Below are 21520 nucleotides of genomic sequence, written 5' to 3'. Positions count from 1 at the left end.
TATTACATAATATGTTGCTCCATATAAAATTTATCTACCATATTGAATTTTTCTTTAGTCCGCCCCCGGTAGGTGAGTGGTCAACGCGACATAATGTCAATCCTAAGGGCCCTGGTTCGATTCCCGGCTGGGTCGGAGATTTTCTCTGCTCAAGGACTGGGTGTTGTGTTGTCCTAATCATCATCATTTCATCCTCATCGTCGCGCAAGTTGCCGAAGTGGGGTCAAGTCGAAAGACTTGCATGCGGCAAACGGTCTACCCGACGGGAGGCCCTAGCCACACGGAATATATTATTTTTCTTTAGACTTGGGTGGAGATCTCTGTCACCAATCTCGATATGATCTGACGTAACATACTAATTTGCGATCGCACCGCGACACCGATAAAGCCAGAGTAAAATATTCACAACATTCCTTATATTTCATAAACGGTCTGAGATATCGAAATGAGATTTTGGCAAATGATAGCACACAAAGAGCAGAGTATTTTGCAGTATGGTTATTATGCAAAACTGCATTATCTACCGTTTTATTCCACTAACTACAGACTTTTCCGATGAAAGAATGTAAGTTTTAAAGGACCGTTGATAACTGATGAAATGAGAAATTCTGTGGGATTTGGAATAACATGAGTGAAATCACTACTCGTTTATTTTGTACCGAGTATCTGCTCTTTCGTAAGATGCTGACCTTACTTTTTCTCAGTTCATCGCTTAATAAATTGAATAAAGCACTCTTCCAGAATTCTCTCGCAATTGCGTCTGCACAACAAGTTACTGAGGTACTGGAAACTCCACTGAGTTTAGGCAAAAGAAGCAAATTTTAACATGGCATCAAGAGAAGTGGACACGCTTTACTCAACATTCCCCACTCGTGACTGTTTTCCGAAAGTTACAAATGTTTAACAAACCAGGGGAAAATAAATCTCTGCATTTTCAGTGGAATTCTTTTTAGATACTAACCAAAGATGAGGTGACAGATCTTTTTGAATGGTCGCCATACATGTATGGGGGCGAATGAGCCCTGCTTAATATTAACAAAAAATGTGGATGTAAGCTTCAGTTTAGAACAGCACTTCCCCTCCAGCGCTCAGCGTTTCCCTTACAGCTCCTGCCCACAATTCCCAGCACTACTACTCTCCCCATGCCCGCCCTGCCGTCTGCGTATCTACTGGCCACGGTATACTGTGTGCGCTATACCTCTCAGGTGACAGTAGCGTAGCATAATTTTTCAACAGGAACATGCTCATCTGCACTTGTGTCTCTATGAAGTGTCCGCGTGATGCTGAGGTACTCCTGTATCCAGCAAGATCGCCGGATATGTCCCCGAAATAACAAATATGAGATCAGCTCTGATGTCAGCTTCGTCCCAGAGCCAGTAGCCGGAATACACGGACCACTTACAACAGTTCTGGCCAGCTTGCCCCTGTAGAGGATACGACTGCCTTATAACATCCTTCCCAACCGAATCAGAGCATTCGTCCATGCCATAGGCGGTGCAGCGTCATACTCATAAGTGGGCTCATATTGCCAAGTTCTTTGTAAGTCTGACACGATTTTACAGTCACTGGAACATCACATATCGTCTCAACCCGTGAAGTTTCATTTCGTTTCCTCCTCACTTTCTGGGCGTTTCATTTTATTGTATGACGTAGTGTATAACGCTACAAATTGCAGCGACGTTCGCTTGTATATGGTAGAATTGTGTAAGACTGAAGATGTTATTTTAAATTGTGGGCAACCGCAGCCAATTTTCCAAGCTACTGTCTGGCCTGTTGCCACTAGACCATCTTTCTGCCCGCGGAATGGTTCTGCTGTCCCCTTCATTTTAACCATGGAGTGTCTCTTTCAGCGCGCTATTTGTTTACAATTTGACGTGAATTATGGAGAGCTGTTCTGTGGCAGTTACCTCTCCGCTGTGACTTGTTAATAAGAATTTCCATCAACGTGTCTCCAATTGACGCTATGCCGCTCACGGCCTTTTATTTAAAGTATTTTACAGCCAGTGCGATTCAGTTCATTTGAGATTCTGTTAGACTACTGAGTTAACAATGTGCTGAACTTATTTGCCAGTTGGTTCAGATTCTGCTGATTTAGTGTATTTTACTATAAATAGGCGTTGTGGTGTGAGGTACGCGTTTGTTATACATCTATCTATTTGCTCAGCAAGCTGTGCAGTGCATGGTGCAGAGCATAGCGAACCAGTATTAACGATTTTGTTCCATTCTGAAACTTAAATAAGTAAAAATGACTCAGCATGCCTCTGCACATGTCCTAATCTTTACCTTACTCTCACAAGCCCTATGAGAGGCATACTATAGCGGCAGCATAATGGACGCACAATCTTTTTCAAATAAAGTTGTCTAAATTCACTCATCCGAGTTCCGTGACAACTGTAATGTTTTTCTTCTATGCACTCCCATGTCAGCTCCCCGAAAATTTCTGTTAAGATTCTACCAGCGTGTCCCTGAATTCGTTCGATGTCTTTTGACATGCCTACTTACACACATAACAACTTCAAATGATGGAACAGCACTCTAGCGTCTCGTATGCGATTACCTCTATAGATACACTACATTTTCCCAGAATACTTAAATTTTTATCTTCCAGTCGTCTTCTTCAGTACTGATTCTATGTGATCGTCCCCTTCCATATCGCCTATAAATACCCTGACTAAAATTATGACACATCAGTACAATATTTATCAGACTTTATGGATATGTTCATTACATAACGGACATTAAAAGATTAAACTTTCTTTCCATTCGGAACAGATGTCCATAATCAACAAAATGATTATGAGGTGTGATCTATAAGGAACCGAATAGACTCCTGTATTCGTTAGATTCCGAATGACATCTTGAGCAATTTCTTGTCGTGTTTTAAAAACGTTCTCTGTCAGTCTATGAAGATTGCTGGCTGGAGGCTAGTGTGAACGTCCGTTGCAGGCATGGTCCGTGGATGTAAAATCGCGAGACCGGGTAGACCAGTCAAAGATCACAAACTTTTCGCGATCCAAACACTTCACACTGTGAAGTCCAGTATGGAATATTAAATTATGATGCAGGAATACGTCATTTCGTACACTGGTCATTGAAGACAGCACAGCAGTTTCACCATTCTTGCCACATATTTACTACCATTCAGCTTCCCTTCAATCACTACCAAATCAGTCCTGTTGTCATATCCAGTAGCAACTATCAGTGAATTTCCTCGTGTTGCAAAGTTATGGACTTAGACTCGCTGCTACCCGTGACATTTCATCAGGTCGACAACGGACACGTTGGTATCAGTTTGAGCGCAACATACAAAAGTGAGACACTCTGCTGAATATCACGGAATACCACTCAATGTTCCAGTTGACTCCGGCGGTTCATTATCAAAGTCTCTGCTGCCAGCGGTAAACGACGCATTGAAACTCCAGCTCTCAATACAACTTCCAATAATCTGTTCCCGACTGTTCTTGGAGAAACTGCATCTGTAACCTCCGTCTGGATTTCGGCTGTAATCAATGGTCTATTCGTCACAAACATTAGAACAGTCCTACGACCCTCTCGCTGTGCAGTCCTTTTTAAAGGACCCGTGCCCGCTCCTATTGCCACACTATCTTCCACCAATATGCATGCATTGCACAACGGCCAACAGTATATTCGATCCGCTAGTATGATGCTCCGGAGCCCCCTCATGCCGACGACTCAGTTTTTCTCAAAGTCCGAAAGATGGCGACAAGATGCATTTACACTTTCTCTGAACATTCTGTTTGCAATCTCTACCAGAAAAATTTTCAATAGCGTTGACACATTCAGCAGTCATGGTGCCCTCATACCATTCATCATCACTACAAATCAGACTTTCGTACTGAAAATAATCTCGAATAAGAACGAAATACTATCAATACTTCCCGGAGTGAAAATACCGGAATGAGCCTTTGTTGTCGGGCAAGAGATTTTTAGGTTTCTCCTTTAAACCAGAGCTGGATTTTTTGCTGAAGAGCTGTTTGTTATTTATCACACCACACTGCACGTTATGTGACACGGAGTCTATAAATCTATTGTATGCCTTGATTCCCTGAGTGCTCTCAAGAGCCTCTTGCGACGTACACGTATCATCCTACCGTACCGCGGGTCAAGGAATGTCTTCAGGCGCTCGCTGATGCTTGGCCACCAGCGTATCGTTCCTGCGAGTTACTTGACACGTCGATGTGCTGATGAATGAGGCTGTTGATGCCGCTGCCAAGGGTACAACTCTGCTACACAGTTGTTGTTTTTTTTAAGCTATTCTATTCCATCGGATGATCTCAGCTTTGCAATACGCAGCAACATTCTCTCATAGTGGCACGAACACCGGTCGTCGCTGCATGGGAACAAGATCGGGGAGATTACGGCGGTACGAATGGAAAACAGGGGGAGGTAATGGGGGAAAATGAGTAGTGACGTAAATTAAGGATTTTATGGAGTTCGCATCAGGTCAAATGTTAACTAAGCTAATTATCGATTGTGAAGGTTATAGTCTGTGTTGGAATCAACACTCCTTTCCCACAATAATTCTTCCTTCGCTTACCCTCCTCCGTGTCACCACGAATAGCACATAATTGTCTCCATTTGTAATGGAAATGCTGGATATGCGAGGGGCCCAGTCGAGTCCTGCTGCTTCAACGTAGAACACACAGATTCTGTTACACTTGTGTGGATGTCGTTGTCCCAGCGCAGATGCATAGCCTAGGCCGCTAGTTCGTTGTTCTTGGAGAGAGGTTGTAAAAGGTTAAGGATGCCAATAAAAACATATAAAGTTGTAAACTGCTATTAAGATGATTTGCATACGTTCTATTACAAAGTCAAACGTTTCACAGTTCCTTTTATAATCAATTGCAATCCTATTACATTAAGTCTTATAAAAAAAACATGTTCACAAGAATTATATGTTGGTACTCAGTTCATCTCTGCTTTGCACACTAAGTCGTGTTATTTGAATACAATATTATGTGGCTCGGGTGCGAAGTCTTAATGGTGTGGCCAGTAACGCGAACCGTACCGTTCAACCCCTCGCTCCAGACAGACGGAATCACTTCGCTTCGTAGTGCATTTCTGGCGGTAGCCGAAAGTGCACGAAGTACCTCGTCTGAATATCGTTGTTCTAATGTTAATGCAAATTGTTATAAAAATGATATTTGAACCAAGTGGGTTAAAGCTTGCTACGGAGAATGTATTCAGCGTGACAGGCAATAAAATCTGAATTACACTTTATCAAATATTAATAAATGAATCGTTACACTTGACGCGTTGGCTCCTATGTCAGAGGCCAGTCCTCCTACTAAACAGGCGCAATTCCCCATGGGACTGTTTCTCACTGTACCATCTATCCATCTGTTATCTCTCTCTCTCTCTCTCTCTCTCTCTCTCTCTCTCTCTCTCTCTCTCTCTCTCTCTCTCTCTCCACATCTCTTACGTCACGCCTCATCTGCTGTAATCTCAGCCAATCTTTGTAGTACATCTTGGAAAGGAATCTTATGACTCTAAAGCCGGAGATATCCAAGAGTAATGTTCTCCCTACGGCTTGGGCAAATTCGTCTCGGCTATGTCGTCACGAGGAGATGATTTCAACTAGACTCAGTATTGGCCACTATCTTTCCAGCCATAACCATCTCACAATCCGCCAATTTCTAACCCTGTGCCAATTTATTAACCTCTATGTTTTAATGTGTTTTTGTCACCTGAGCTCTCCGAATTTTAGCAGTTACAGTACAGGATTTAGATCGTTTTCTACCCTTTATTCACCGTAGTGGCATGGCGAAGGACAAATAATTTTCAACCCTGGACACCGGTATCCTAGAAACTGCTATCGAACGGCCTCTTAAAAAAATGAGGATAGTTGTTGTTATTCCGTTTACCTGTCTAGTTTAGTTGTCGCCTTTCAACGAGCGTTTCAGGCCACTCTCATTATTCATTATAGTTTTACCCACCTATTAATGCCATTTAGGCTCCTGTTTGTCAAGTAACTTCAAGGACGGCGCACCACGTACCATAGAAAACGTGAATTTTTACTCATGATTTGGGAGCTTATGACCTTAACTATTTTGCGCCCTACAATTGAACAAAAGGTATACTTAAACATACGACATATATATAATATATATTAGGATTAATTAGTACAACGATCAATTAGTAACAACATTTTGCTGCATCCCTGTTATCTTCTGCCAAATTTCTCTATTTAGGGCATTCTTAAAAAGGAAAATGGATAGGTTAAAGTTAGATATAGTGGGAATTAGTGAAGTTCGGTGGCAGGAGGAACAAGACTTCTGGTCAGGTGACTACAGGGTTATAAACACAAAATCAAATAGGGGTAATGCAGGAGTAGGTTTAATAATGAATAGGAAAATAGGAATGCGGGTAAGCTACTACAAACAGCATAGTGAACGCATTATTGTGGCCGAGATAGATACGAAGCCCACACCTACTACAGTAGTACAAGTTTATATGCCAACTAGCTCTGCAGATGACGACGAAATTGAAGAAATGTATGATGAAATAAAAGAAATTATTCAGATAGTGAAGGGAGACGAAAATTTAATAGTGATGGGTGACTGAAATTCGAGTGTAGGAAAAGGGAGAGAAAGAAACATAGTAGGTGAATATGGATTGGGGCTAATAAATGAAAGAGGAAGCCGCCTGGTAGAATTTTGCACAGAGCACAACTTAATCATAGCTAACACTTGGTTTAAGAATCATGATAGAAGGTTGTATACATGGAAGAACCCTGGAGATACTAAAAGGTATCAGATAGATTATATAATGGTAAGACAGAGATTTAAGAACCAGGTTTTAAATTGTAAGACATTTCCAGGGACAAATGTGGACTCTGACCACAATCTATTGGTTATGACCTGTAGATTAAAACTGAAGAAACTGCAAAAAGGTGGGAATTTAAGGAGATGAGACCTGGATAATCTGAAAGAACCAGAGGTTGTACAGAGTTTCAGGGAGAGCATAAGGGAACAATTGACAGGAATGGGGGAAAGAAATACAGTAGAAGAAGAATGGGTAGCTTTGAGGGATGAAGTAGTGAAGGCAGCAGAGGATCAAGTAGGTAAAAAGACGAGGGCTAGTAGAAATCCTTGGGTAACAGAAGAAATATTGAATTTAATTGATGAAAGGAGAAAATATAAAAATGCAGTAAATGAAGCAGGCAAAAAGGAATACAAACGTCTCAAAAATGAGATCGACAGGAAGTGCAAAATGGCTAAGCAGGGATGGCTAGAGGACAAATGTAAGGATGTAGAGGCTTATCTCACTAGGGGTAAGATAGATACTGCCTACAGGAAAATTAGAGACCTTTGGAGATAAGAGAACCACATGTATGAACATCAAGAGCTCAGATGGAAACCAAGTTCTAAGCAAAGAAGGGAAAGCAGAAAGGTGGAAGGAGTATATAGAGGGTCTGTACAAGGGTGATGTACTTGAGGACAATGTTATGTACATGGAAGAGGATGTAGATGAAGATGAAATGGGAGATACGATACTGCGTGAAGAGTTTGACAGAGCACTGAAAGACCTGAGTCGAAACAAGGCCCCCGGAGTAGACAACATTCCATTGGAACTACTGACGGCCTTGGGAGAGCCAGTCCTGACAAAACTCTACCATCTGGTGAGCAAGATGTATGAAACAGGCGAAATACCCTCAGACTTCAAGAAGAATATAATAATTCCAATCACAAAGAAAGCAGGTGTTGACAGATGTGAAATTTACCAAACAATCAGTTTAATAACTCACAGCTGCAAAATACTAACACGAATTCTTTACAGACGAATGGAAAAACTAGTAGAAGCTGACCTCGGGGATGATCAGTTTGGATTCCGTAGAAATGTTGGAACACGTGAGGCAATACTGACCTTACGACTTATCTTCGAAGAAAGATTAAGGAAAGGCAAACCTACGTATCTAGCATTTGTAGACTTAGAGAAAGCTTTTGACAATGTTGACTGGAATACTCTCTTTCAAATTCTAAAGGTGGCAGGGGTAAAATACAGGGAGCGAAAGGCTATTTACAATTTGTACAGAAACCAGATGGCAGTTATAAGAATCGAGGGACATGAAAGGGAAGCAGAGGTTGGGAAGGGAGTAAGACAGGGTTGTAGCCTATCTCCGATGTTATTCAATCTGTATATTGAGCAAGCAGTAAAGGAAGCAAAAGAAAAATTCGGAGTAGGTATTAAAATCCATGGAGAAGAAATAAAAACTTTGAGGTTCGCCGATGACATTGTAATTCTATCAGAGACAGCAAAGGACTTGGAAGAGCAGTTGAACGGAATGGATGGTGTCTTGAAGGGAGGATATATGATGAACATCAACAAAAGCAAAACGAGGATAATGGAATGTAGTCGAATTAAGTCGGGTGATGTTGAGGGTATTAGATTAGGAAATGAGACACTTAAAGTAGTAAAGGAGTTTTGCTATTTGGGGAGCAAAATAACTGATGATGGTCGAAGTAGAGAGGATATAAAATGTAGACTGGCAATGGCAAGGAAAGCGTTTCTCAAGAAGAGAAATTTGCTAACATCGAGTATAGATTTGTCAGGAAGTCGTTTCTGAAAGTATTTGTATGGAAGTGTAGCCATGTATGGAAGTGAAACATGGACGGTAAATAGTTTGGACAAGAAGAGAATAGAAGCTTTCGAAATGTGGTGCTACAGAAGAATGCTGAAGATTAGATGGGTAGACCACATAACTAATGAGGAAGTATTGAATAGGATTGGGGAGAAGAGAAGTTTGTGGCACAACTTGACCAGAAGAAGGGATCGGTTGGTAGGACATGTTCTGAGGCATCAAGGTATCACCAGTTTAGTATTGGAGGGCAGCGTGGAGGGTAAAAATCGTAGGGGGAGACCAAGAGATGAATACACTAAGCAGATTCAGAAGGATGTAGGTTGCAGTAGGTACTGGGAGATGAAGAATCTTGCACAGGATAAAATAGCATGGAGAGCTGCATCAAACCAGTCTCAGGACTGAAGACCACAACAACAACAACAACAACAGGGCATTCTTCCTGAGTACACAGCGATGCTCCATTATTTCATTGATACTACCTATCCAAGAACGTCGTGGTCTGCCGCGCTTTCGTCTGCCAAACGGTTTCATCAAAAAATTTTCTTTTGCCGCCAATGACCTGGCATTCTCAACAGATATCTATACCACTTTAATGATTTTCTTTCAGTCCTATCACTTTTTCGCTTGTATTCGTTATAGCTACTACTTGATCATTAGTTTGTTTCTCGATTCTTGATATTCTGCTGTTCCTTCGTGAATAATCCATATCCGTTCTTATTGTTACTGGAGCTATTCTTATGCCACCAAAAAGAATTCACATACCCTAGTTTACCCATCCGAGATTCGAGGCTTCACTTTAGATTCTCTAGCATTAGAGAGCTTTTCTTATAATGAGGTGCTGGTCCATTAAGCCAACTCACATCCTTGAAAGCACAGGATTTGACTTCGAGAGTTACTCCATTGGCTTTTCCAATTTTCAACCAAAGTGCCACATAACGACTTAACCTAGAACTAGTCTGAATACGGCCAAACCAGTCTGAAACTGGCAAAGACAAAACAATCATAACAAAAAACTGTCTCAGTTTTTCCAACCTTTAAACACACATTACAACTTATTCCTAATAATATGAAAGAACAAACAGTCTTTATTGCGAAACATATAGTAGACTACAGCATAATATGCTACACTGCTAGAAAGGAAACAAATTCTTACTGTACCTTGAAAGGTTTGTACACTAATTGAAATGGTAGTAAATCACAGTTCGTTTCATACTTCGCCACCTGATGTATCTTTGAATGAAAATATAATGAAAACTACAAGTGTATTCGGAATGTTGCCACTTAAAATATCTTTGCATGATGAACAAATCGGCCATGCACAGTGTCTGGTTTCCAGAGATTACATTATTGAGTAGAGCTCTGGCAAGCAAACAGATAAGTCAAGTCTTGAGTTGTTGGATAGCGGATGTGCCGCACAGAGATTTCTGTTTGAGATGTTCCATGCTGTGTAACCTAACGATGAAGGATGATTTTTAAGATGCTTGGCCGGCCCTTGTGGCCGAGTGGTTCTAGGCGCTTCAGTCCGGAACCGCGCTGCTGCCACGGTCTCAGGTTCGAATCCTGCCTCGGGCATGGATGTGTGTGGTGTCCTTAGGTTAGTTAGGTTTAAGTAGTTCTAAGTCTAGGGGACTGATGTTAAGTCCCATAGTGCTCAGAGCCATTTGAACCATTTTTAAGATGCTTGTGTAAAAAGAGAGCATTTCAGGAAAATATAATTTATTTTGAGTTTGTGAGCTGCAAGCCCGAGTTCATTAATTATTGCTGTGCAAAGAGATCATTGGGTCTAATATCTACGTGTTAGCAATCAGGGAGAATTATCAATCATGTGTTCATTGTTAGCTTTCCCCCTTTTAGATTAGTTAAATACATTGAGGTGACAATATTCGTGGGAAAACGATAAGCACATATGCAGGTCGCGGTAGTGTCGCGTACACAAGGATAAAAGGACAGTGCGTTAGCGGAGCTGTCACTTTTATTCAGATGATTCATGTGAAAATGTTTCCGAAGTGTTGATGGCCGCTCGACAGGCATTAACAAGGTTTTGGACGCGGAATGGTAGTTGGAGCTAGACGTATGTTACATTCCATCTCGGAAATCGGTTGGGAAGTCAATATTCCAAGATCCACAGTTTCAAAATGTGTTCCGTAGAAGACAAAATTTCAGGCATTACCTTTCACGACGGACAACGCGGTACCCTACGGCCTTCGCTCAATGATTGAGAGCAGCGGCGTTTGCGTAGAGTTGTCAGTGCTAACAGACAAGCAACGCTACGTGAAATAAACCCAGGAATCAACGTGGGACGTAGTATGAACTTATGCATCAGGGCGTTAATAGGTTATGGCAGCATATTTGTGGCCGACTCGAGTACCTTGCTAAGAGCACGACATAGCCTGCAGCGCCCCTCCTGGACTCGTGACCGTGTCGGTTGGACCCTAGACGACTGCAGAACAGTGGCCTAGTCAGATGAGCACCGATTTCAATTCGTAAAGGCTGATGGCAGAGTTCGAGTGTGGCGCAGACTACACGAAGCCCTAGACTTAAGTCATCGTCACGGCACTGCGCAAGCTGTGTGGGCTGTGTTCACATGGTGTGATCTGGGTACGCTGGTCCAGCTGAACCGATCGTTGACTGAAAATGGTTATGTTCGGCTACTTGGAGACCATCGGAAATCATTCATGGACTTCGTTTCCAAACAACGAAGCAACTTTTATGGATACCATTGCGCCATCGCGCCACAGTTGTTTGCGATTGGTTTGAAGAACATTCTGGACAATTCGAGCGGATGATTTGGCCACTCAGATCACCCTACTTTAATTCCATCAAATATTTGTAGACTAAATCGAGATATCAGTACGTGCATAAAATCCTGCATCGGCAACACTTCGCAATTGTGGACGGATATGCAGGCACCACGGCTCAGCATTTCCGCAGGAGACTTCCAACGGCTTGTTGAGCCCATGCCGCATCGAGTTGCTGCACAACGCTGAGCAAAATGAAGTCCGACACGATATTAGAAGGTATCCCATGACTTTTGTCATCTGAGTGTATGCTACCAGTTAAAAGCCGTTACTTGTTGTTGTTGTTGTTGTTGTTGTTGTTGCGGTCTTCAGTCCTGAGACTGGTTTGATGCAGCTCTCCATGCTAGTCTATTGGGTGCAAGCTTCTTCATCTCCCAGTACTTACTGCAACCTACATCCTTCTGAATCTGCTTAGTATATTCATCTCCTGGTCTCCCTCCACTATTCTTACCCTCCACGCTGCCCTCCAGTACTTAATTGGTGATCCCTTGATGCCTCAGAACATGTCCTACCAACCGATCCCTTCTTGTGGTCAAGTTGTGCCACAAACTTCTCTTCTCCCCAATCCTATTCAATACTTCCTCATTAGTTATGTGATCTACCCATCTAATCTTCAACATTCTTCCGTAGCACCACATTTCGAAAGCTTCTATTCTCTTCTTGTCCAAACTAGTTATCGACCATGTTTCACTTCCATACATGGCTACACTCCATACAAATATTTTCAGAAACGACTTCCTGACACTTAAATCCAAACTCGATGTTAACAAATTTCTCTTCTTGAGAAACGCTTTCCTTGCCATTGCCAGTCTACATTTTATGTCCTCTCTACTTCGACCATCATCAGTTATTTTGCTCCCCAAATAGCAAAACTCCTTTGCTACTTTAAGTGTCTCATTTCCTAATCTAATTCCCTCAGCATCAGCCGACTTACTTCAACTACATTCCATTATCCTCGTTTTGCTTTTGTTGATGTTCATCTTATATCCTCCTTTCAAGACACTGTCCATTCCGTTCAACTGCTCTTCCAAGTCCTTTGCTATCTCTGACAGAATTACAATGTCATCGGCGAACCTCAAAAGTTTTTAAAGCCGTTTATTCCAGCAAAATCCCCAGGCTCTACAAACAGATGTCTCTCCGCAGAAGTGTCAATCCACACAAGTATTCCACTCTGCTGAGGCCTGTCCGGCCAGGGTAGCCCTGTTGGTAGTTGAGTTACCACCAGCGTAGCCATTAGCTTCATTGGGGAACGCATACCCTCCCGCCCGTTACTGAAGAACTGAAGACACTCTTGGTAAGGCAGTATCCCCTGGGAGGGGCCGATACAGATTGTCTGGCAGAAAGTGAATACCCTCTAGTTCAGTGGGATGGTTAAACTATACCAGACATAGAGCAGACTTTGGCACCTGTAGCAGCGGCTGGTTGCCGCGGGAACCGGTCGCGCCTCGGCGCCAGCCCAGCACAGGGCAGGCTCGGCAGTGGGTTTGCCTCTGCTCGCTATAAGAGGCGCCGGCGACCGCGCGCGCGAGCCAGTCCCGCTAGCAGACGCCGCGCCACGCCACGCCAGCCACGCTACGCGCAACGCCATGGGAGCCAGCAGGCTGAAGGTAGGCGCACCTAAAGCGTACTTCATGTAAACAAGTGCTTCCACAAGCTGTCCCTGCAGTCGACCAGTCGTCGTGTGCTCTCCTGCTCGAACTTACTAAGAAACGTCACACACTGACCTTGTCGAGGACTGGTTCAGAATATGTCAAGAGGCGATGAAGCGCACGGAGAAGTTCGCTGCTTCTTCCGTTCGCTGTGCCTCACATTCATCTTTCGATGATACGATGCTTGTGATGAGAGATCGTTGCCGTTGTGAAGCCTAGTGTTCCCACGGTAGGACAGAGTGAAAAAGCAACTAACGGTCACATCCGAGTATATTCTGGCAAGAAGCCTGATTATGTCACCGTTGATGGATAATCGTCCTCTCGCCGTCACCATTCCGTAACGCTTTGCGTGCAGGTTTTGGATGCACCTCAACAAAGTGTCAATCATTTTGTACGAGTTTTACGCCTTCAGCGTCCCTAATCATTTGTGCAGGCGATGAATGTTTCTCAACAAACCACACAGACCTTCTCGCCTCTTCGCAACATCACCTCAAACCTTGTCACCACTTTTACCACAGACCAGTATCGGAAAAGTGGCCGAACTACGTAATCTTTGAGGCAAGTCTGCTGTGATTGTAATAAAATGTTTCGTAGGTGTGCAGTAATTCTGCGGAAGCGTTTTGATGGTTAAAAACTTTATTTATGACGCGTTTTGAGTAATCAACATCAGATAAAATATGCTTAGAAAACCTCGTACAAGTGATAAATACAATAAAAACGTACAATCTCATGTACAGTTGTTCTTAGGCGTATTTGCAAAAGATATTGATAGACGTCGCATCGAAGTTTGGCATGCGACGTCAAGCAATAACATACTTTGAAAATACGTCTAAGTCACTTGTACATGACACTGTGTGTTTTTCTTAAAATTATCACTTGTGTGAGCTTTCCTAAGCATATTTTATCTGATGTTGAGCCGGCCGAAGTGGCCGAGTGGTTCTAGGTGCTACAGTCTGGAACCGTGCGACCGCTACGGTCGCAAGTTCGAATCCTGCCTCGGGCGTAGATGTGTGTGATGTCCTTAGGTTAGTTAGGTTTAAGTAGTTCTAAGTTCTACGGGACTGATGAACTCAGAAGTTAAGTCCCATAGTGCTCAGAGCCATCTGATGTTGAGTACTCAAAACGGGTCATAAATAAAGTTTTCAGCGATCAAGACATTTCCATGGAATTACTACATTCCAAGTCTGGATGGTCGTATTCCTTACAGATGGACGACTTTATCAATCAAACGGAAAAAAAGTTTCGAAGGTGCTTAGTAGCGCGTAATTATGAACGGACGTTTTTATTTGCATACATACATACATACATATTCTAAAGGCTGATATCGTATCGATGCAATTACGACGTTCTGTCATTGGAGGCTCGCTTCGGTTCCTTGTAATTGTCACATCCTATCTATCCTCTTCTCGATATTTTCGAAATACCTCTTCCTGGGCCGTCCTCTTCCTCCCTTTCCCAATCCTTTTCTTTCAGGGCTGTTAACGATGAGTAGGTGACGTGTCCAATAAATTTTATTATTCTGTTTTCCATTTCTTTAGTAATCTCCTTCTTCTTGACTTCCCTTAAGACTTCCAGGTTTGGTTTTCCTTTCCGTCCAGCTAGTTATAGCAATTTTCCATCATATTCACATTTCAGCAGCTTCAAGTCGATTCCTTTACAATCTAACCGAAGCGGTTCAGTTTCTTAGAGCGGCGAACACCATTACAAACAATTCTCCAAAGGATTTTCTGACACACATGATCATAGTTTACTGGTGAAAATGTTTTTCTTACTCAAAAACACCTGTTTTGCCAGTGCAGTCCTTCTCTTTATGCCCATGAAATATCTATTGTCCTCTGTGATTATTCTACCGAGATAACAGAATTGTTTCACCTGGTCAATTCTGACATAATACATTTTTATACTGACTTTAATTTGTTTCACGTTTTTCGTATTACCATTACTTTCGTTTTCCATCCGTTGACTTTTAATGCACCGTTTCGTCGATATTTAGATTATTAGATATGAGCAGCTAACTCGATTAAATAGAAAATGATGATGAGGAGGAGTAAGGCCTTTCTTTTATTTATTTTTTTGGAGAAACAACGGTGCATTCTCCTGAACTGATTTAGTGAAATCGCGGAGACCCTTCCTCGGTATGCGCGAAGTGAACTATGAACTCTGTTCCTCCGGAAAATGAATCATGTCTCAAGCATTTCACTACTTCGCTCCATTGTAAATCATGCTGTGAGGAATTTCTTTTGTAAGATCGTTGTTTAGCCTGTGAACACTTCACCAGAAATATAAACGTGTGGTTTAAGAACAGAACAGTATCTGTAAAAATATAAGCCGTAGTTTGGTATCTGTGTTTATAATACAGTGTGTGCTGGACTTCCAGCTGTCTAGATTGAGAAAATTATTTTTTTAATCTTTAATTAAAATGATGGCGACCCAGCTACTAATTGTAATGGATCGTCTTTGTCCTTTATAGCCTTATTCACTGATCGAGAACAACGCCGAGAATCGATATGTTCTACTTACGTGTTAGAACGGAAAATGTGATCAGTTTTTTATAGTCGTATGGGGTGTGCTGTCCTAATTCTTTAACTGTTCCGTTAACGAAATGCAACTTCGGATGCGTCCACTACCCTAGAGGAGTGCAGCTGCGCAACAAAAAATTTAGAGTAAGAAGGGTCATAGGCCTCTCTTGTACATATGACTATACGTGTGCGTGTGTGGTTCGTACGTGCCGTTATTTATTTCCGATGAACAGGTCTACTGAACACAGCACAATATACGGCTGGCTTCCAATGACACGAAATTGTCTGTTTGCAAGTCCATGTGCAAATTCGTTGCTGGTTAAGAGATAACATGTCGAGAAATTGTGTGTTGTGAATTTCGCAACTTTACAGATTCCATATAAATCTTCAGTATACTCTAGAAAACGTTTGGTTTAAATGGTTCAAATGGCTCTGAGCACTATGGGACTCAACATCTTAGGTCATAAGTCCCCTAGAACTTAGAACTAATTAAACCTAACTAACTTAAGGACATCACACACATCCATGCCCGAGGCAGGATTCGAACCTGCGACCGTAGCAGTCCCGCGGTTCCAGACTGCAGCGCCAGAACCGCACGGCCACCGCGGCCGGCAAAACGTTTGGTGCTCTCTCTCTTTGGTATCACACTCACATAGTTCCTGATCTCTCATTTTTCAGACTAAGATTTTTGATACGTTTTTTGTTTATAATATTACAGGAAGTAAATCATTTGCCTTAATCAGTTTCGAGGCTAAAGCCACGTTACCAGATGATCATCATTTCCATCTAAGCCTAACGACTGCGATGAAGCCACAAAACATGAAATATTTACTTGTAGTTTATCTCTTTGCAGTTTTTTGCCTGTGTTTTGGTGATGTCGCTGTCTACTACAGATGCCCTAAGTAGATATTCAGTGTCTTGTCTCAAGTGGAACAAAATAAAAAAAGAAAGAAGTTGGGACTTCATTATATTTTATCAAAAATGGACATGTTTCACACGGGGTTTTATCCACGATTCTTATTTATAAAATTGGAGTGATTTCCACTCTATAGATTGATGTTTTTTATTATTTCATGACCGGTTTCCGGCAATGTCACCCATCTTCAAATCAGTTAAAAAATAAAAATAAATGAAAATTGAGTTCTAGTGCTGTCTTCGCGATATTACAAAGCTAAATACCTTTTTCCTCTATCTAATTATGTTGCGTGTTGTGTTATATAACTTTTGGTATGTAGTTAGACAGAAAAAATTATCGGCTTTGTAATGAAACAACTTTTATGTTATCATTAGACAGAAAAAAGTAGCTTTGTAACACTGTAAACGCCCAGTTGTCATTTATTTATGCTGTGCAACAGATCTGAAGATAGGTGACATTGCCCGAAATCGGTCATGAAGTAATAAAAAAAAAGCGATCAACAGACAGAAAAGAAGCCTATTTTGTGCTTGAGTATATGTCGCGTCATGTATATTTTTGATACTTCAGACGTTCTGCCCCTTCTCAGATGCTCAGCCGTGCGTCTCCATCGATCCTCAACACAATGAGAACTGAAAAAAATCCGCTACACGGCGTCGATCGCTTTGATGTCCCCCGTTTCTGTCATTACAGGTGTGTTTGCTGGTGCCTTACCAAAAAGTAGATAGCAGTGTTTACGGAGGAATTAGTGCGCTGTGGCGGCAGAAGGCTGCAGTGGAAGGACGTGGCCTTGCGGAGCACGCCTGCCGCTGGCCGGCTGGAAATCCAGCAGCTGCTGCTTGGAAAACACCCGCCACGCCCACGGTCGTGCTTAAGCTTATAACGTGATTGTCGGCATTTTATATAATTTAGTAGTACTGATTTATGCAAAAATGTGACCTTTGGTATCGGACTACCCAGCGCCGTGCTATAAGTAAATTTCAAGTACACGGGAAATTACTGTTTCTTGCGCAAAAACAGACAATTTTGAAATCAGTAATAAACAAAATTAGCACAAGAGTGTTAGTGAAAGTTTTCAAACGGTATTGCTTATGTCGCTTTGGATTACACAGTGACTTAAAGTCATAGTATACAAAATAACCACTCACACTGTCACACCTACACTGACGCGAAAAGTCACGGTATACCTCCTGATAGTGTAAGGCCTCCTATTGCCCGACGTGGTACAGAAACTCCACGTGGCTTTAACTCAAACTCTCGTTGAAAGTTCCTTGCAGAAATACTGAGCCATGCTGTCTCGATGATAGCCGGCCGCTGTGGCCGAGCGCTACTAGGCGCTTCAGTCCGGAACCGCGCTGCTGCTACGGTCGCAAGTTCGAATCCTGCCTCGGGCATGGATGTGTGTGATGTCCTTAGGTTAGTTAGGTTTAAGTAGTTCTAAGTCTAGGGGACTGATGACCTCAGATGATAAGTCCCATAGTGCTTGGAGCATTTGATTTGTCTTGATGATGATGATGATGATGATGATGATGATGATGATGATGATGATGATGATGATGTCCCGTACTCGACATAGCGTAGGGGACGATGCGGGAGACCCGCATCGCCGTACTAGGCGATGTCCTAGCGGAGGTGGTTTGCCATTGCTTTCCTCCGACCGTAATGGGGATGAATGATGATGATGATGATGAAGACGACGCCGCAACACCCAGTCATCTCGAGGCAGGTGAAAGTCCGTGACAGCGCCGGGAGTCGTCCATAATTGCGAAAGTGTTGCAGTGCAGGATTTTGTACACGAACTGACCTTTCGATTATGTCCCATAAATGTTCGATGGGATTCATGTTGGGCGATATGGGTGGCCCAATCATTCGCTCGAACTGTCTAGAGTGTTCTTCAAACCAATCACGAACAATTGTGGCCTGATGACATAGCACATTGTCATCCATAAAAATTCCATCATTATTGGGGAACATATCGTTCATGAATGGCTACAAGTGGTCTCCAGATAGCCGAATATAACCATTTCCAGTCAAAGATCAGTTTAGTTTTACCAGAGGATCCAAACCTTTCCATCTACACACACCCCAAACCATTATGGAGCCACCACCAGCTTGCACAATGCCTTGTTGACATCTTGGGTCCACGGTTTCGTGGTATCTGCGCCACACTCATACCCTACCATCAACTCTTACCTACTGAAACCGGGACTTATTTGACTATTCCACGATTTCCAAATAGTCCAGGGTCCAACCAATGTGGTCACGTGCCCACGAGAGCATTGCAGGAGATGTTGTGCTGCTAGCAAAGGAACTCGCGTCGGTTGTCTACTGCCACAGCCCATTACGCTAAATTTGACCGCACTGTCCTAAGGTATACGTTCGTTGTACGTCCCACATTGACTTCTGCGGTTTTTTCACGCAGAGTTGCTTGCCTGTTAGCACTGACGACTCTAAGCAAACATTGCTGATCTCGGACGTTAAGTAAAGTCTGATGGTCACTGCGTTTTCTGTGGTGAGAGGTAATGCCTGAGATTTGATATTCTTGGCACACTCTTGGCTCTGTGAATCTTAGAATATTGCTTTCCCTAACGATTTCCGAAATGGAGTGTCCCATGCTGTAGTTTCAACTACTATTCTACGTTTGAAGTATTGATTCCCGTCGTGCAGCCATAATCTCGTCGAGAACCTTGTCACATGAATCACCTAAGTACAAATGACACCTCCACCAATGCACTGCCTTTTATACCTTCTGTACGCGATACTACTGCCATATCGCTATCCTATCACTTTTGTCACCCTAATGTACAACTGAACTATTAATTAAGCAAGATAATTGTGTGTACAAAGAATACTGTGCAGTACGTCCTGTTTGATTCGGTGACATGTTTTATAAATTGGATTAGAAAAGTAGTCAAGTTAACACTCGGATCCATTTTACTGATTTAAATGAAGGTAGTGCCTATATTTACAGTAAAAAGATTTCTTTTTCTTGGGAAACAGTACTTCACGATGAAAAGGGCCTTTTATCTCGGTTGTTGTCATCGTTGACGTGTTTTAGCGGTAGATAGCCTTCATGTCTTTCATCGTTCATTTTATGGCAATATCACATGAATGATACCGTACTGGTCTTCCTCGTCTTCTGATATTCCCGTACATTGCCATGTTCCAAGTTAATTTCCCTTGTACATTCCTTTACCGTCACAGACCCGTGCTGCTGCCCTGCATCGAGCACATCACACGACAACAAACTCCACTGACGTTAACTGTGTTCAAAGCTATTACAAAAATAAAGTCTCTGCTTGGCGAGTGCAGCTCCAGTGCAGCTATTTTAATTTGTTATGCATGTTGCATTTGCTTCCACTACATATTTATGGTTTCTACATTATTAATCTTTCGAAATAATTAATCACAAAAATAATATCAGCATTTACGAGTTTCTTCATATATGAAAATGAAAACTTTGTGCAAACTGTTCTTTGCGTTTCTAACAGACGGCGTCCCTTGAAACATTCACAGAATACTGGCGACTGCTTTCAAATGTCTCAAATTCCGCTGTGAACTGAGATTTACAAATATAAGAATAAAGTTTATGCTGTGTTTACATGTTACAAAAGTGAGCGTATTTAAATATGTGTTTATTTAATCGTGTCATTACATATTCGTACAGATAGCTGCCTCTGATCTGATTCACTTACCTTCCTCCAAAGTAACAAGTCCATGTCTGCTTGCACAGTGCTATTTCCGTTCCATTTTCTTTTCAGCATTGCCAACAAGGGTTGAAGATATGATGTGCCGCCCTACTTCTCCGTGACTTCTGTTACAATTTTCCTCTATCTTCACGAAATATTTCTCTCTAAACACTAAGATTTGCTGTAAGGCCTCAAGCCTTACGAGCTGTAAAATGCAGCAAAAAGATAGATCGATAAACTGAAAAATCTACAGTAGATAAGAACTTCCAAGTATTTAACATATAACAAATACTTGACAGTTAGCATATTAATCTTCCGCTGAGCACCTCGTTCTGATATCTTGACTGGATTGTGCAATTTTTAGGGATGTCACAAACGATGTTAGAAGTTCCAATTTGCAGAAACTCGGTACATAGGGAACTGACAGTTAAAAAATCCTCGCAGGAAGGTGAAATACTTGTGGTAAAAACTCTGAGAAATGCACTTTCACTTAAATACTGAAGGACATGGGCCAGGGTGAGAGGTATTGCCGGAGGAAAGAGTATGTTCCCTAGGGTTGAGGGGTATGGCTAGAAATATAGGGGTCTGTTAGAGAGGGAAAACTATGGAGACGAGAGGTAGGAGCTGAAGTGGACAGCGGGAAATATAGTCGATGGGTAAGACAGAGGGTTAAGATTAGTGTGTCGTGTGGTTACGGTAACGGTTGTAAGAGGAAAGGGATGGGATGGATGGAGACAGAAAGTAAGAGGGGAGTCCTGACGTGGAGTGGAATAGGTGGGGAAGAGTTAAAGTCTGTAGGAGGAGTAAATATCAGGGAAGATATTTTCTGGGAGAGGGTGTGGCTTGAAGTAGCATTCGGATAAGATATGGAGTGTGTGTAATGGAAGGGACACAGGGATGTGTTTGTGAAGGCGCGGCAACATACCAGGGTTAGTGATCAGAGGGGAGACAATGGGGTGATTGGAATCTAGTTTGCGGACAGTGTAGGAGATGCGGAGGTGTTCTGTGTGGGTGAGGTGGTATGGGAATTTGATGAAATGGTAAAGGATCTAGGTGGGTGAAGGTAAAAGGATGCGGAAAGCGAGATGGAGTGGATGGCGTTGGAGGATTTGGAGGGACTTACATGACTTTGGTGGGGCGGAGATCCAAGCAAGATTTGCATGGCAGAGGATGAGTCGCATCAGGGTTTTGTGGATGTGGAGAGCAGTGGAGGTGACTGGGTGTTGTGTGATGTCCTTAGGTTAGTTAGGTTTAAATAGTTCTAAGTTCTAGGGGACTTATGACCATAGATGTTAAGTCCCATAGTGCTCAGAGCCAGAGTAGTGGAGGGATGTAATCCCCAAGTTCGGC

At 42.4% G+C, this 21520-nt stretch overlaps 1 protein-coding gene across 4 annotated transcripts in view; it reads left to right on the top strand.

Annotated features, from left to right (window-relative positions):
• Positions 1 to 21520, top strand: part of LOC126094464 (solute carrier family 2, facilitated glucose transporter member 1-like) — a 574417-nt gene that overhangs the window by 316001 nt on the left and 236896 nt on the right. The window contains exon 1 of one of the 4 annotated variants that reach the window (XM_049908850.1): positions 12916 to 13007. The exons of the other annotated variants lie outside the window; for them this stretch is intronic. Within the exon in view, the coding sequence (XP_049764807.1) occupies positions 12987 to 13007 (21 nt within the window). The 5' untranslated portion in view covers positions 12916 to 12986. Of the gene's footprint in view, positions 1 to 12915; positions 13008 to 21520 lie in introns of those variants that run through there. 4 annotated transcript variants of the gene reach the window in all.

This window comes from Schistocerca cancellata, chromosome 8 (assembly GCF_023864275.1).
Source record: "Schistocerca cancellata isolate TAMUIC-IGC-003103 chromosome 8, iqSchCanc2.1, whole genome shotgun sequence".
Lineage (NCBI taxonomy): Eukaryota > Metazoa > Arthropoda > Insecta > Orthoptera > Acrididae > Schistocerca > Schistocerca cancellata.
This window is presented reverse-complemented; position numbering and strand designations above follow the sequence as displayed.